The sequence below is a fragment of the Lagopus muta genome, chromosome 6 (assembly GCF_023343835.1).
Source record: "Lagopus muta isolate bLagMut1 chromosome 6, bLagMut1 primary, whole genome shotgun sequence".
NCBI classification, from domain to species: domain Eukaryota; kingdom Metazoa; phylum Chordata; class Aves; order Galliformes; family Phasianidae; genus Lagopus; species Lagopus muta.
Genome location: NC_064438.1, coordinates 21,277,143 through 21,291,531, shown reverse-complemented (window position 1 = coordinate 21,291,531; position 14,389 = coordinate 21,277,143). Strand labels below are relative to the sequence as shown.

Here is a 14,389-nt window from a genome sequence, read left to right as displayed (position 1 = left end):
ACACCTTGAATTCCTCCTCCTCCTCTTTGACCTATGGCAGAGGAAACAAACACTCATCCTAGAGGAGAAATAGCAAAATTTTAAAATCCTGACAAGTAGGCAGAGTTAAATAAAACAACTTCTTTCAGACAGAGCAGACAGAATGCTCTAGAAACACCAGTGTTCCATTTTGGTTTTTTAAGTATTTTCAGTGTTAACCAGTTACACGTGTTGAAAAAGTTAACCGACAGAAAGATATTAGAGGTTTTACAGACACCTCATACAGAAGGGCTTTTCCCATGGTTCAAGATGCATAGGAAGATATCAGTAGGATACATTACCTTTTCTCATGAGTACCTTATATAATAATCAGTAATTGTAAGATTACCTAACGCCTCTATTTTGCAATGCACATACATACTATTACTTGCATGTTACTCACAAACTCCTCACTGAACTGCTTTCCATACAGAGGTCTTAATGTTCTCTGACTAAATTCCAAGCAAATTACTAGCATTTTGTCTTTCTCAGTACAAGGATGCTAGCTGTTGCTCTTCTTCAGTAGAAGAGTTTATCATTAACAGAATAGGCATAGCACTGTTCCTGTATCAGCATAAGAATGATCAAGTTCAGACTTTCAGCACGAAGGCAACCAAATACTAGAGTTAGAAACAAAATATCTATGCACTGCAACAGTTAGACATTAGACATATATAGGACTGTTCTGATCACCGTAATAACAGAAATCAACTCCTACTGCTGATTTTTCCTCTTCTGGGTAAGACAGATGCACATAGTAAACACTACTGATTTTAGACTCAAAACAATACATACATACACTGCCTTGACACAATTTATAGAAGATACTTAATTTGAGAGAGAACAGCTTGACAGGTGAAAAAGAGCCAACCTCTATCTCAATGCTTCCTGTCAGTTGAACAGTGATGACTCAAAGGCCCCACGCAAGATGGAGGTGGCATTCTGCAGGGTGTTACACAGATGTACATGCTCTGCCCCAGAGTGCTAATTATCCTGACAGAAGACTGACAGTGGGTTGGTTGCCTTTGGAGTACAGGGTTGGGGGACTACTGAGGAGGAGGAAGAGCAAAAGGCAGATGTTTTGCGGGAGGTGGAAGAGGGAGTAGGTGCAAGCTGTTATGTTGATCTGAACAAATGTCTGCCAGGATTAGCTGATACATTGATGCCCAATGTCCTGCAGTCACAAAAAGAACAAGTAACCATGGGGCTGTGTGGTTTACACTGAGCTAAAGGAAATAGCTATATATTTGAGCTTCTCCTACAAACCTGAATTATCAAGCTAGTTTCATCTCACTCACAGGCACATCAAATCTTTACTTCTAAAACCAATCTGACCATTTTATAAGTATAGAAAGAAGCTTTAAATAAGAATTCCTCATTTATCTTGCACTATAAATTTTGACTTACCTTTTTCATAGCATGATCAAGAAATGCTTCCATCTTCTCCTGTGTAATAGCTTGATTGTTGATTCGAGAATGCAAGATCTGAACAGAGGATTTATTTTTTTTTTTTTTTAAGTGAAATTTTACAATATATAGCTAAACTGGTCATTTAAGTCTCAGTTCCCCAAATATTTCATTTAGTTTACTAACTAATTCCTAAATCAATCATTATATATTCACATCACATAAGCAGCCAATCTACAAAAAACAATATGAACGAGTAATTTCACCTTAAAGTTGCCAATTTGGAAGAATATAAGAGATACTGGAAATCCAGAGAAGTTGAATCATGTCAAGTAGCCCTTAGAAGTTTCAAAACAAAGGAGTAATTTTAAATAAATTAATTTTCTTACTTTGTGTGCTTTGGTCAGCATTTAAGAGAGGACAGGCAATAGCCTTATGCTGAGTGACAAACTCTCCCTTCCTCCAGCAATATTAGAAAGCACTTGATTCCACACTTCCAAAAGAAAAAAGGGAAGCAAGCAAGTCATCTTTTAAATATCAGAAATGGCTGACTTCCTGAACAAGACTTCTAAGGCAAAAAAAGAGGAAAAATTTAAAACAGACAAGAAGCAGTGAGATGTTTCTCTTACTTGTCTTGCTTGATCATCCGGCATCTTCATTTTCAAATCTAGATTACCATCTAGTTCTTTGACAAGTAGGTACAGAGATTCATTGTTACGAGCATCGGTAATGGAAGAACAGTCTGGTACCTGGGTGTCTTCATGCCCAACGGCTTCTCTTGGGATATTTAGGATTGACTGGACTCTAGCAATAAGGAGAACCAAGACAAATCAATAGCTTCCCTACCACCACTGCAGTTCTAAGTGAACAGAACAGTATAAAATTATCATGACTTATGGAAGTAGCTATTGCAGCACAGACACTTTTATTTTCCCCTATTTAATAGTAAGCACTGTTGGCTAATTCACAACTAAGCTGTTTTTCTACCTCTGTCCCAAAAGAATAATCCACGTTCATACCTGCACTTAAATCCTCATTCTTTTAGTAATATTGTAGATGTTTCATGCATTCACCTTGTACTAAAATGTCAGGGAACAATCATCATGAAATTGGGTCTGTTACAGTTATAGAAATAACAACAGTAAAGGAAAATCACTCCTTCACTGGGATGGCCAAAGGAAGAGATCTGAAAGCACTTGTGCTGTTGAACACGAGTTGCATCCACCCTATCCAGAGAGAAAATGTTCATTAAAACATCAAGTGTCAAAAATTATAAATATGAAACTAAGTTAGAGATATTTAAAAATAAAATTAACACTTGCCTGAATCCCCTATTTTCCGGAGGCAGAAAATAAGTTGGCAGCTCTTCCGGATCAGGAATTTTGGGGAAAGATTTCATACACTCAGAACGCTGAGGCCAAAGAAGATGTTGTTTGTCCTAAAGGGAAAAGGAATTTTTAAATTATTTTCTCAACATTTTCAATATTTTAATGAACAAGCTAATTAAGAACACAAGAAATAATCTGGAGGAACAAAAGAATAGACATCTTTAAAACTATTATTTTCCAATTTTTTCCAGAACAGCGGCTCAGTTTTCTAGCTGTACAGCTATACTTGCAGCAGACTTCTTCTCAGCTGCCATAGGAAAACAACCCTGTTGGTGCTATAGCAAAGTTTCAAATGACTGGAAACTGGTCCACAGAAACTACAGAGATGTTCAGCATGTTAAAGAAGTGCTAAGAAGTTTCATACAAACAAGGACAAGATGCACACTTTTATAACACCTCTTTGAAGGAGCAAAAAAGCAAAACCTATGCCATTCACTCACTCTATTGGATTCTACACTCCACACTGAAATGATGGAACGAGCAACAGGGGAAGACTGCAAGGATTGGCTGTGGCCACTTTGGTTTGCATGAAGATCGAAATTCAGAGATGTCATACTTGAAGTTGAAGAGTCTTCACCAAACTAGAAACAAAACAGAATTCCATAAAGAAGAGAGATGTCTATCTAAAAAAAGTGGAATGTATACCCCACTATTTATGTAGTTAAACTTCACAAATGAGCTAAAATTTGGGTAGCATTAAAAAACAGAAATTCAAGCTTGATCCACTCACACCATAGAAAAACACTCATATTGTAAAAAAGTCAACAATGAAAATACAACTGCAAATAAGCAAAAAATGCTAAAATATATCAAGCAAACATTTCTAGCAGGTCATATACAAAATCGACATATCTACACTATGTATATCAATCATTCAAGTTGGAGTTAGTAAGTCTTACGGCTTGCAAAACCCATCCTGATAACCTGAACAGGAAGAACATCCAAGAAGAAAACATAATTAAAAATAAATATTCCTGTTTTCTTAAGCCAGATGACAGGAAACTCCAAAACACATTCCATATTACAAAACAAACAATTTTTATGTGTAGCTCTAGCACATCAGTGCGCTGGTTTTTGATCTGGGTTTTCAGTGTTAGAGCACACCTTCCAAAGCTTCCAAGGCTTCCCAATATTCCTGTATCAGATTTCCTTGGTGAACTGTCTAATTGAAGATATACAAATAGCCAATACTTATTAAATCAGGCTAACACCTTATTTTAGGGCTACAAAAGCAGTCATTAAACTGATCAGAACGGAGCTCTACTCTTGTATTTATTAGTTGTGTATTGCAGTTTTCTGCTCCTTCTGGTAGAGACAAAATATTAAATTGGAAGAAGTCCTTCCTTGAGTCACACAATAGCATAACAAAAGAAATTACAATCCACGTAAGGGCTGTAGAAATAATTAATGAAATATTAAACACATATCTGAGCTATCTATGGGAATATTGTTTCCATTAAGGAGTAGTTCTTATTCCAGGTTCCACATGTATATTTGAAAAGAAAATTAAGTCCTTAGGAATCTTTGCCTCTTTCCTGTCCTCTTTGAAGGCAAGTAAAACATTTACTCCTGCTAGCATGCCTGAGTGTAGCACATTTAAATGAGAGAAAGCTGTAATTTCTCAAGTGAGTAATCTTCGTCCTTCCTAGAAAGAACCAGCTAGCTGTTCCATGCAGGTTAAAAATGCATAGAAGACTACACAAGTAGCTCAAATCTGTCAGAAAAAGACAACTTCAGAAAAAAAAAAAAAAAGTAAATACTGATAATCTTTTTTTTTCTTTTTCTTTTTAAGTAAAACAAAGCCTTACTTAATAAAAGCTTGGCATTCCTAAAATCTACTATTGATCTTAGCTTGCACTGCTAGCAAAGTAAACAAGCATTAAATACTTCAAACTCTCAAAAGGGGACTAAGCCACTTCTTACTATAATTTACAAACTCCAAAGGTACGTCCTCCTCTGATGAGCCTCAAAAAAAATCCCAAAATCCAACCAGCTCAAAAACTCCACAACCCACAACCTCCACTATTTTACTAATGGGGAAAACGGGACACAACTTCAAACAGCAGTATCAATTCACAGACAAACCTGAACATATTCCACGTTTTCAAAAATGTCTCCACGGTGATAGCGAACAGGCTGGTCCCACTGGCAGTGCAAGCTGTGCTGCTGGTTGCTCAGTCTACAAATCTGATGGTTCCCTGCATAGCACAAAACATGTTATTTTACAGTCTAAGTGAGGTTATTGAGGAGATGAGAAGTGTACAGTAAAAAAAGCTCCACTTCCTCCCAGGTAGTTTTTTATTTTTATTTTTTAAACCCACTCATCATGAATTCTATCTTGTAAAGACTCAATAAGTACCCATTTGGAGAACATGCCATAATCACTAGTTTTAATAAGCAAAACAGAACAGCAACTCAGGGCCACCAAAATATTCTAAGAATTTGCATCCTGACATTAACATTAGGGGATCTATAAAAAAGGAGGGGACAGACTCTTCAGCAGAGCTGTTGTGATAGGACAAGGGGAAATGGTTTCAAACTAAAAGAAGGGAGAGATTCAGATCAGACATAAGGAAGAAGTTTTTTACAGTGAGGGTGGTGAGGCACTGAAGCAGGCTGCCCAGAGAGGACTCTGAGCACCCTAATCTAGCTTTAGGTGTCTCTGCTCATTGCAGGGGAGTTGGACTTGATGGCCTTTAAAGGTCCCTTTCCAACACAAAAGATTCTGTGTGATTAATCTGAATACATGCAATTCTTCATTCCTATAATAAGCATGAACTCTGAAAAGTGGTACCTAATTGAGCTTCTTTCGCCATTTGGGTCTCATGAATTATGTTCCTCAGGATTTGTTCCTCCTGGATGAGCTTGTATTTGTCTAAAACGTCTTGCTGTCTAAGGTAATGGTCATGCTGCTTCTGATATTCCTTCAATTCATTTAAGGTTCGCTGAAGTGATCTTGAAAATTGGACAGTAGAAAAGATTCGCTTTGAATGTTTTTAAAAATAACAACTTTTCCCATAACACTGTATATTTTCATCCTTGTTCTGGGTTGCTTAAAGTAATAATTTTATCATACACCCTAAGAAATTTAAAAAGTAAACCAATATTATTCTATTGGAAATGTAAAGAGTTGATGCAGCAGAACAATAAATTGAGACTGTACGCATTTCCACTACAGTGGTGCTTTAGTTACCTATGCTGAGCTTCCAGTTTTTGCTCTAATTTTTGCTGACACAATACAGCATGCTTCCTTTTCACAGCTTGCTCAAACCCTGGCTTGGCCTGTAGAGCATGATCATAACATAGGACCGAGTGGTTGTACTCCCCGAGCATCTGAAGAATGATGGAGAGACAAAGAGAGAATGAGCTTGTAACATTTGATCAATTTCCTTGATTTTTAAGTAAGTAATCAACTCAAAATTTAATCTGCAGTAATGAGTGGCCTGCCTGCAGAAATTAAAGCCACTCTATCTGTTAAGGTGAGGCTGTGGGAAAATTTCCCTTGAATTTACTTCAAAGTGCAAATAAAAACTTTTGGCAAAGACAGAATGAAAATATTTAAACAGAAATATAAACATCAAGCATGTAATGTGTGTAACACAAAATGCACTGTAAAAGACTAAAGCATTATAAATTAAGCCAGAAAGATTAAGTATTGTTTTCCTACAGTTGTTGAAAAATGAGATAATATTTACTGCATATATATTTCCCAAAGTGTAATAGCTGGTAAAGAAGTCACTGTAATCCAGAGCTGCGTGGACCACAATAGCAGCATCCGCAGAGAAGTGAGCTCGGTGCAGAATATTTGCCAAATTTACCAATGCAATGTCTTTATTTTGCCTAATTAAAAAAAAAAAAAGAAATAAAAAAGCCATTAAAACATCAGACTAGGTAAGGATTGTGCACAAGGACACACTCATTCTTCAGTTACATACTAAATATGGTTTTTGAAAGAAAAATCATCAAGTGTCTAAATCATATATATGCCTAAGAATATTTAACAGTGTTTATTTCTTTCATTCTTAAAAATCTGCTCAGTAATCAGGCTAACTAGAAAAGCAATCTGACAAAAAATATCTTCACCAGCAATTCTCACCTGGAAGAGAAATGAAGGGCACGCATGGCACATTCTACTACTTGGTACGGTTCATTCTTTATTCGCCAGTAAAAAGAAGCCATATTATAAAGTACCCAGGAAGAAGAGTTCTGCAGTAAAGAGAAACACAAGAACTGTACTATCAACTAAGATGAACTAAAAGGTCATCCATTGGCTTTAATTACTCAGGGATGGAAGACTGAGCATTAATCTGCTCTAAGTTTTCCTCTTCCTCTGGAAAGCTGGCACTTGGCAATGCCTGTGAATATTCAGGAAGAATGAACCGGCACACAGATGTATGAAAGAAACACAACTCTTACATTTCATACTGGTGAAAATTCAAAATGAAACAAGCAGTGACGGCGTTTTATGCAACAGCAGAGTTCCTATGTCTTGCAGGAAGGCATTTAAAAAAAGCATGTGTGACCTTTAAGTACCAGCATTTTTGTTTAAAAGCTCTTATATCCTAACAGAATAATGAATGTGGCCTCCCTAGGCCACAGAAGTAAAAGAGTTATAAAAGGTGACAGCATCTGCTTATTGGGTTTGCTAACGCTTTCTCCTGTCTCTGCTTACCTTAGTGAAAATGTTTTTACTCTATCTCTTGTAACTGAAACATAAAACCAGAATATATGTGCAAGGCTAGTACTGAATGTGACTGCATGTACTAGGTATGTCTAATCCTCTGAGGACTTTCCAGCACACTTTTTCAACATACTGTAAGTTTACGGCTTCATACCTTCATTAGCCCATCATAAATACGATGACCTATTTCCTCTATACTTCTTCCCAGCCTCCGTGATAAGTATGTGAAGATTGGATCTTCTTTAGGTAACAAGGGTGCAGAAAGATTAACTCTTTCCTGGACACCCTAAAAGAAAAAATGAAGATTAGTTTTAGAGAAACTAAATTCCTGAGAAATATGCACAAGAACATGACTTCCAGGAAAATTTCCAGTTTTACTATTTCACATTCCTATCATCCTTTCATAACAAGATCTCTGACTTCACAGGATAGTGTCACCTTTGCCAGATGAATAACATATATTACTACTGATAAGAAAACACTTGAGCAGTCATTAATCCCAATTCTTCCAAGAGCAACCTTTGCATGATGAATGCTATAGGGTAAGCATTAGCTTCTGATAGCTTCACATTACTTGGTAGCTATCGGTGTCATTGGTCACCACTGAAGCACTTAACTCATGTTTATCAGGTTACACACTACAGAATTGTCCTCTTTTCTTGTTTTCTGAATAGCAGAGGTACAACCAAACCCAGGAACAGAACTAGAAAATTTCCATTCCTGTTTTCTTTATGAGAAAATACTTGTAGATGAAAAAATAATTTTGAGACTAGTAATAAAATAAACATAATGAGATGAGTGCTAAAGCTAGGTCTGCATTAGAAAATCTGCTCATACAACTTTGTCGACCAAAGCAACTTTTGCATCTTTCAGCTGTGATCATTCTGTAGCAGATGAACTTTGTATTAGCAAAGAGCAATTATTTCATCCACTGGGTTAGAGCTTGGCATTCAGATATCAAAGCGACAGTCAGCTACGTTATAAAATGTTGACAGCCATACAAACAACTTTTTGACCCTGAATCTCCATATAGCTTAATGATCCTGCTCAGCAATTTGCTGTCTAATTTGCAACTGAAACAATCCACAAGATAGAAACATTTAAACATATACATAAAAAACTGCCATTTTATGAAAACAAAATCCTAAGAACATTCTCTAAAATAAGACCAGTAGAAACAAGATACAAATGTATATCTGACAGAAGCATTCTCCTATAATCAGGTACTTCAATCACAGTAAAATTGTGATTCTAAAGAAGACGAAGACAGCCTTCAAAAAACTGCGTTACCTTTCAGCCTTGACTCACAGTTGCCCCTAGGACTTTACTGTTTCTCTTCCAGATAGAAGAAAAAATAAAATAGCACATTTCCATTTGGTCACTTACCCGTAAGTGCTGAAAAGCATGAATGCTGTATGGAAGATCAAGAACTTTTGTACAATCTGGCTGCTGCAGGTCTGGAGGCACTGGAGACTTTGTGTCTATATAGTCTTCAGGCCTGAGGACAGAACACAACACAGTGGACTCCAGATCAAGATACCTTACAGTTTCAGTGATACAATGTTTTAACTAACAGACACAGTATTCTGATTTCACCTACTGTTATAAAAACTGTTTCCACACATTACACCACTTCTGATGCGTCCCCACATTTCAGTTTCCAGGATGCCAACACAGCAGGATAAATAAATTGATATCTGCTTTAGAGAAGATATCAACATTTGGACAGTCGCCAAAATGCATCACTTCAATCTAGTGTTGGTGGTATGATTCATGATTTATATGCCAGGCAAATGACCATGCATGCAAACTCAACGTGCCCTGCACCCCCACAAACCAAACTTCACAATCAAACAAGAAAAAAAAAGGTAGTTACAGGTGCAGATGAAGGTATCTGAGGACAAAAATAATCTTTTCCCACCTCATGTTCAAAAAACCAGACGTACAAAATAAAAACAGTTAGCTTTGAAGCAAAAATACAAACAGAGCTGCATATCAGACTGCCCATACAGCCTCTATTTGCTAAAGGCATAGGAAAAAATTTGACTGTGAGCTTCAACATCTTGGTCTTCCATACAAATTTATGACAGTTCCCACTACAAGAAGCACAGCTAGCTCAAAAAATCCCCAACACTCAAGCAAGCGTCTGCTCATGTCATTACAGACCTACGCTGACTGGGAGCCTGGGGAAAGCAATGAGAAGTCTCAGGTGACCGAGTTTGAGGGAGACAGTGCCTCCCTTTTGTAACTACAGGCAGATGTTGTTTCAATGTTATTTCACATTCATATAAAACAACTGTCATCTAAAGAACAGTCTCATGAAAGTATTTTTCTTTTTAATTGCAAGAAGAGATTTTTTTTTCCTTTCAGTAAAGATCTTAAAATACAAAACACCTCATTACCGGATATCTTTGCTCTCTAAGGTGATGTACGTGCCATCGTACAGATCTAGGTCCCCCAAGGGCACCTTTGCTTTAATGCAGTCCGGGTCTTCTTTATTATGCCTTTGTTCCAGGCCCGTGTCTCTGTCCTCATTTTCCTCTATATGAATCTTTTGAGCAACTAACTGTTTCTGTTGGAAATAGAAAAAGGAAAATAGAAAAATTCATATTGACAAAAGCAAACCATATAGTAGTGGATTTTTTTCTTAAATCAAAGTCAGTTTAAAGGATATGCAAAAAGTTCTCTTTAGATAGAAAATGAGTACTTTCAAGAGAGACAATACAACTTAAACAGGCCTTCATTTTTCCTCCTGTACCTAGAAAGAAAACCTATAGGATTTCAAATTCACTGTTGCTCATTCAGAAAATGAAGTAGTAGTTAACAACACATCAATTTTGTCATATTTGAACCCTTCTGTTAAACTTCAAAACCTCATAAAATTAGTATAAGAGACTGTAAACAAATGAAATCTTAACCAGTCAGTATGTAAACTATAACTGAGGCAGCAGACTAAAAGGAATAGCAGAGAATAATTTCTGTAGATCAGCTTACAGTGTGCCTTTGGGGCTACACTTCACTCTAGAAACCTTATTCCTATAAGTAGTGGAGGCTCTGCCCAGGACATCACCTTGTACCTAATTCTCACCCAGATCTGCAAACTGAAAATCCATTAAATATCAGGATTTGCATGTGTTAAATGAGAAGAAATTTTGCATTTTTAATTAAAGCCATACACTAACACACTAACATGCGATAATCAACATATTTACACTGACGACATCTTGTGCAAAATCTTAAATCATTTTTGCTGAAAATCATTTGTACGGCACAAATTGTGCATTAGTCATTTACAAACCTGCAACCCATGTCCCGAACAGCCTAAAGTAATTTTTTTCATCCACAGTGAAAATGCCCAATGACTCAAAGATGAGTATACCTCAATAAGAAAGACTGGCTGAATGTAGTCTCATATGGGGCAGTCCTGCTTTTTTTCCATTCCTCTATCTCTGTTCTATTTGCCTGAGGTTATCTCTGGTGCTCATTTAACTTCTTAGTTAGCCAGTTACTCTTATCTGACAAAATGCAAGCTGGCACAAGAGAAAGAGGAGGGAATGCATGGCCAAAAGAAAGTCTGAGAGCACTAGCTTTAGTTCCCATGAAAGTTATCAGTTCAAAGTTCACTGAAGCTCTTTTCAGAACAGTGTTTTCAAAATCCACTTCAACAATAATTAGGCAGCACTTCTGTGATGTGCATGTGACAGAGCACAGGTTGCCCAGAGAAGCTGTGGAGTCTCGTCCTTGGAGACATTCAGAAGCCACCCGGACACCTGCTCTGGTTGGCTCGGGGTTGGACCAGATGGACCCAGAAGTCTCTGCCAACCTCAGCCATTCTGAAGCTTTGGAATAAAGGAGCTTTAAATAAAACAGTGGTGACTTGCTCTCTCACATGTCCTACACAGAGCAGTGAAAATGGTCTGACCAGTCCAGAGAGGTGTACAAGGAAATTCACAGCCTCCTGTGTGTGTACTCTCACTGCCCACAGGACGTACTCTCATTAGCTGCTATAACAAATCTAAGAGAACACTTCCATAAAAAGTTCTGGAAAACAGTAGCCAACAATAAAAGTTCAAGTTCAAAAATGCAGATGCAACCGAGGACAATGATAACCAATTCAACAAACCCAAGCCACAAAAATCCTGAAATCTGAAGAATTCTTTATCCGTTTGTTGGAGTTGTGCTGATAATGGCTTTTGTTCCTTGTCTACATCTATCACTAACACCATTACAAGAAAAATGTATATCTTAAATGTTAGTGGCTTTACCTCCAGTTCTTTGAGGTAGTTAACTGTTGTTTCTTGTCTCATTAGTATTACCAAATCATGTGGGTTCCTCAAGTTCATTGGTGAATCCACCTGCAAGACAGTTCAACAGCCTGAGTAAGACATTCCCCAAAGAAAGTGATTTTAAAAGATAGGAATCCATGCTCATTCCGCGACAGTTTGTTAATTCAGAGGCTTTTTGCTCACTTAACATTCACAATACACCTGGATTTTTAAGCTGTATGTTCAACTGCATTGTGATTTGAAAATCCAATTCAACCAATGCTTTATTTTCAAACCTATTCTAGTTTATTCAGGAGTACAAGTTCTAAGCACAAGAGGCAAGTGAAACCCTCACACAGTAACATCACTATGAGTACTTACCGCTGAAGTACTAGCTAACCTTAAACAGCAATTGCAAAAATCTATTTTCTCTTACAGCTTTAAAACTCCTCCATCAAGACTCTCAATAGGCAGAAAGTACTTCAGATTCAAGTCAACTCCTCTGTACAACCAATTTAACACGCTGGCCTAGCATTAAGTCTTTCAAGGTTCTATTGCATTCAGGATTAAGGAATAAATGAACAAAATCAAAAGGCAATCAAAGATTGAAAACTCTATTAGAGAAGACCATGCCACAGCTTCCACTGCTACATACAGGAACTGGCAGCTCAATAAAGTGTGACATTATGGATAAGTCACAGACAAGAGAGGTTATATGCTGACTTTCACTGGTCCCTAAATGGCTTCAGTAAGATGCAGCTCTTCATTCCGCAGCTGAAATATCCCAGCCCTGTCTCCTTGCCAAGCCCAGGCTAGGGGAAAGCCCTAACAGTGGAAAAGATGCTCTGTGGGTGTCACCACAGCCTTTCAGTCCTGGTTCCCCCATTCTGTCACCACAATGACAGTCAGTCCCTTGTGTCACCTCTGGAGCTCATTAGTTCAACAGGACATCATCTGCTGTTGGCTGCTTTATCTGAACTAGTAAATTAAAATTAGCTCGAGGAAGACTGAATGAATATGAGAACAAAAGGAAATGGATGGGAATATGTGATAACAGGACCAGAAGAAGGCTGGTGAGGACAGCAAGAATTCAGATTTTTAACATGTTTTTTTGAATGTTGATGAGTTCATTCCCTTTCATAGGATTGTACCTCAAGCTGCTAAGACAGATAATCCACAGAAAGGTATCTGTGGATCTGTTCAGCTTCCATTCAAGTTTTCAGAAAATGGAACCAGCTACTGCATAAAGACATACGCAACGCCTGTGTTAGCACTGATACCTCCCCTACAAGGGCTGCCCACCACTTCCTGCCATAATCTGTTCCTATTTTTTTTAATTTGTTGAAATAATAGGAACATTCTGTGCCAAAAGTGGTTGCTTTTTGTTGCCTTTATGTAGTCTATCTGAAATTGGATGGAAAAGCCTACCACAAACACATGTGCAGCAGAACCTCTGAGCTCTCCCTTTTTTTTTTTTCCACCTTTCCAAACAATTTGGGCATGTTTCTGGAACTCTCTTACTGCAGAGAAGTGCAGATCCAGCAGGACAGCAGCAAACTGCCAGCTCACTTTAAAGTGACCTCTCAACAGATCAAGCCTTGAGCCAGATTCTGTTGGCTACAAGTCAAGTAAGAAGCTCAGAACTACTCTCCCTCAACTTCTAACTGTTATGTCTACCTCTTTACAAACCCCCTTAGTAAGCAAGGACTCGTATCTCCTAGGCAAAGACAAGCATTTGCCTGTGTTCCCTCTACCTCAAAAATAAAACAATAATCTACACAATGTTACTTTTTGCTCAATTCCTCTTCAAATGAAAAGCTGAACTGCTCCCCTTAGCAAGCAGACATTTTGAAGGGCGGCTATCTACACAGCCCAGATACTCATGCCTCATCTTATTCCCTGGTGAATTAATGCTTATACCATCAGATGATGTAATAATTGATACCAGTTAGATTTTACACTATGAACCTGTAAAGTATGGATTTCACTGTTGCCAAAGGGCGATAGATTATCCACAATGATCCCAGAAGCATAGAAAATATTGTATTGAAAAAAATCAACACCACCATCAGCTGAATTACTAAACTCCACAGAACTTTGCCTACAGCTGTATTTCTTACTTCCTCCTATGGGCTCCACCTCACTTTGAGCAGGTTGCTCATAAAACTGAGTTTCTGTGATGACTGAAGAACTAGTTCGTAGCTCATTTGCTAGAGGAACTGTCGTGGTACATCCAAAAAAATGTAGCATGGCTCTGCAAAGAAAATGAAGTTACACCTTAACGTTTAAGTTTAACTCCACATTCCAAAATAGGAGGATTGTTAATGCCTACAGAAGGCTGCTTTCATGATACTTTACAGTTGCTGAGAGCAAAGGTAACAACGAGCTCTCCCTTCAGTGACTAACTGTACCTGGGGAGTGATTGTTTGCAAAAGGTTACACAGACATCACCATTTAAAAACCTCATTAAGAAAGCTGAATGATCTCAGGTGATCATTCGTTCAGAAGGAGAATGATATAGAGAAATGGCTTCCTTTCAATTTTTGACAAAACAATCCTATCAGAGTTAGTTCTGAGATTAGGGTGTGGGAGTTTGGGGTGGTACAGTACCAGCCATGCATGCACAGGTT

The 14,389-nt window shown here is 37.7% G+C and overlaps 1 protein-coding gene across 1 annotated transcript in view; it reads right to left on the bottom strand.

The window, feature by feature from the left end:
• The window catches only part of TTC17 (tetratricopeptide repeat domain 17), a 51,151-nt gene that overhangs the window by 28,102 nt on the left and 8,660 nt on the right, over positions 1-14,389 (bottom strand). The window contains exons 4-16 of the mRNA XM_048948303.1: positions 11,760-11,849; positions 9,897-10,066; positions 8,881-8,992; positions 7,649-7,780; positions 6,910-7,019; positions 6,509-6,653; positions 6,007-6,146; positions 5,608-5,768; positions 4,899-5,011; positions 3,254-3,394; positions 2,748-2,863; positions 2,055-2,229; positions 1,426-1,503 (exon numbers count right to left, since the gene is read on the bottom strand). Of these exons, the coding sequence (XP_048804260.1) occupies positions 1,426-1,503; positions 2,055-2,229; positions 2,748-2,863; positions 3,254-3,394; positions 4,899-5,011; positions 5,608-5,768; positions 6,007-6,146; positions 6,509-6,653; positions 6,910-7,019; positions 7,649-7,780; positions 8,881-8,992; positions 9,897-10,066; positions 11,760-11,849 (1,683 nt within the window). The remainder of the gene's footprint in view (positions 1-1,425; positions 1,504-2,054; positions 2,230-2,747; positions 2,864-3,253; positions 3,395-4,898; positions 5,012-5,607; positions 5,769-6,006; positions 6,147-6,508; positions 6,654-6,909; positions 7,020-7,648; positions 7,781-8,880; positions 8,993-9,896; positions 10,067-11,759; positions 11,850-14,389) is intronic.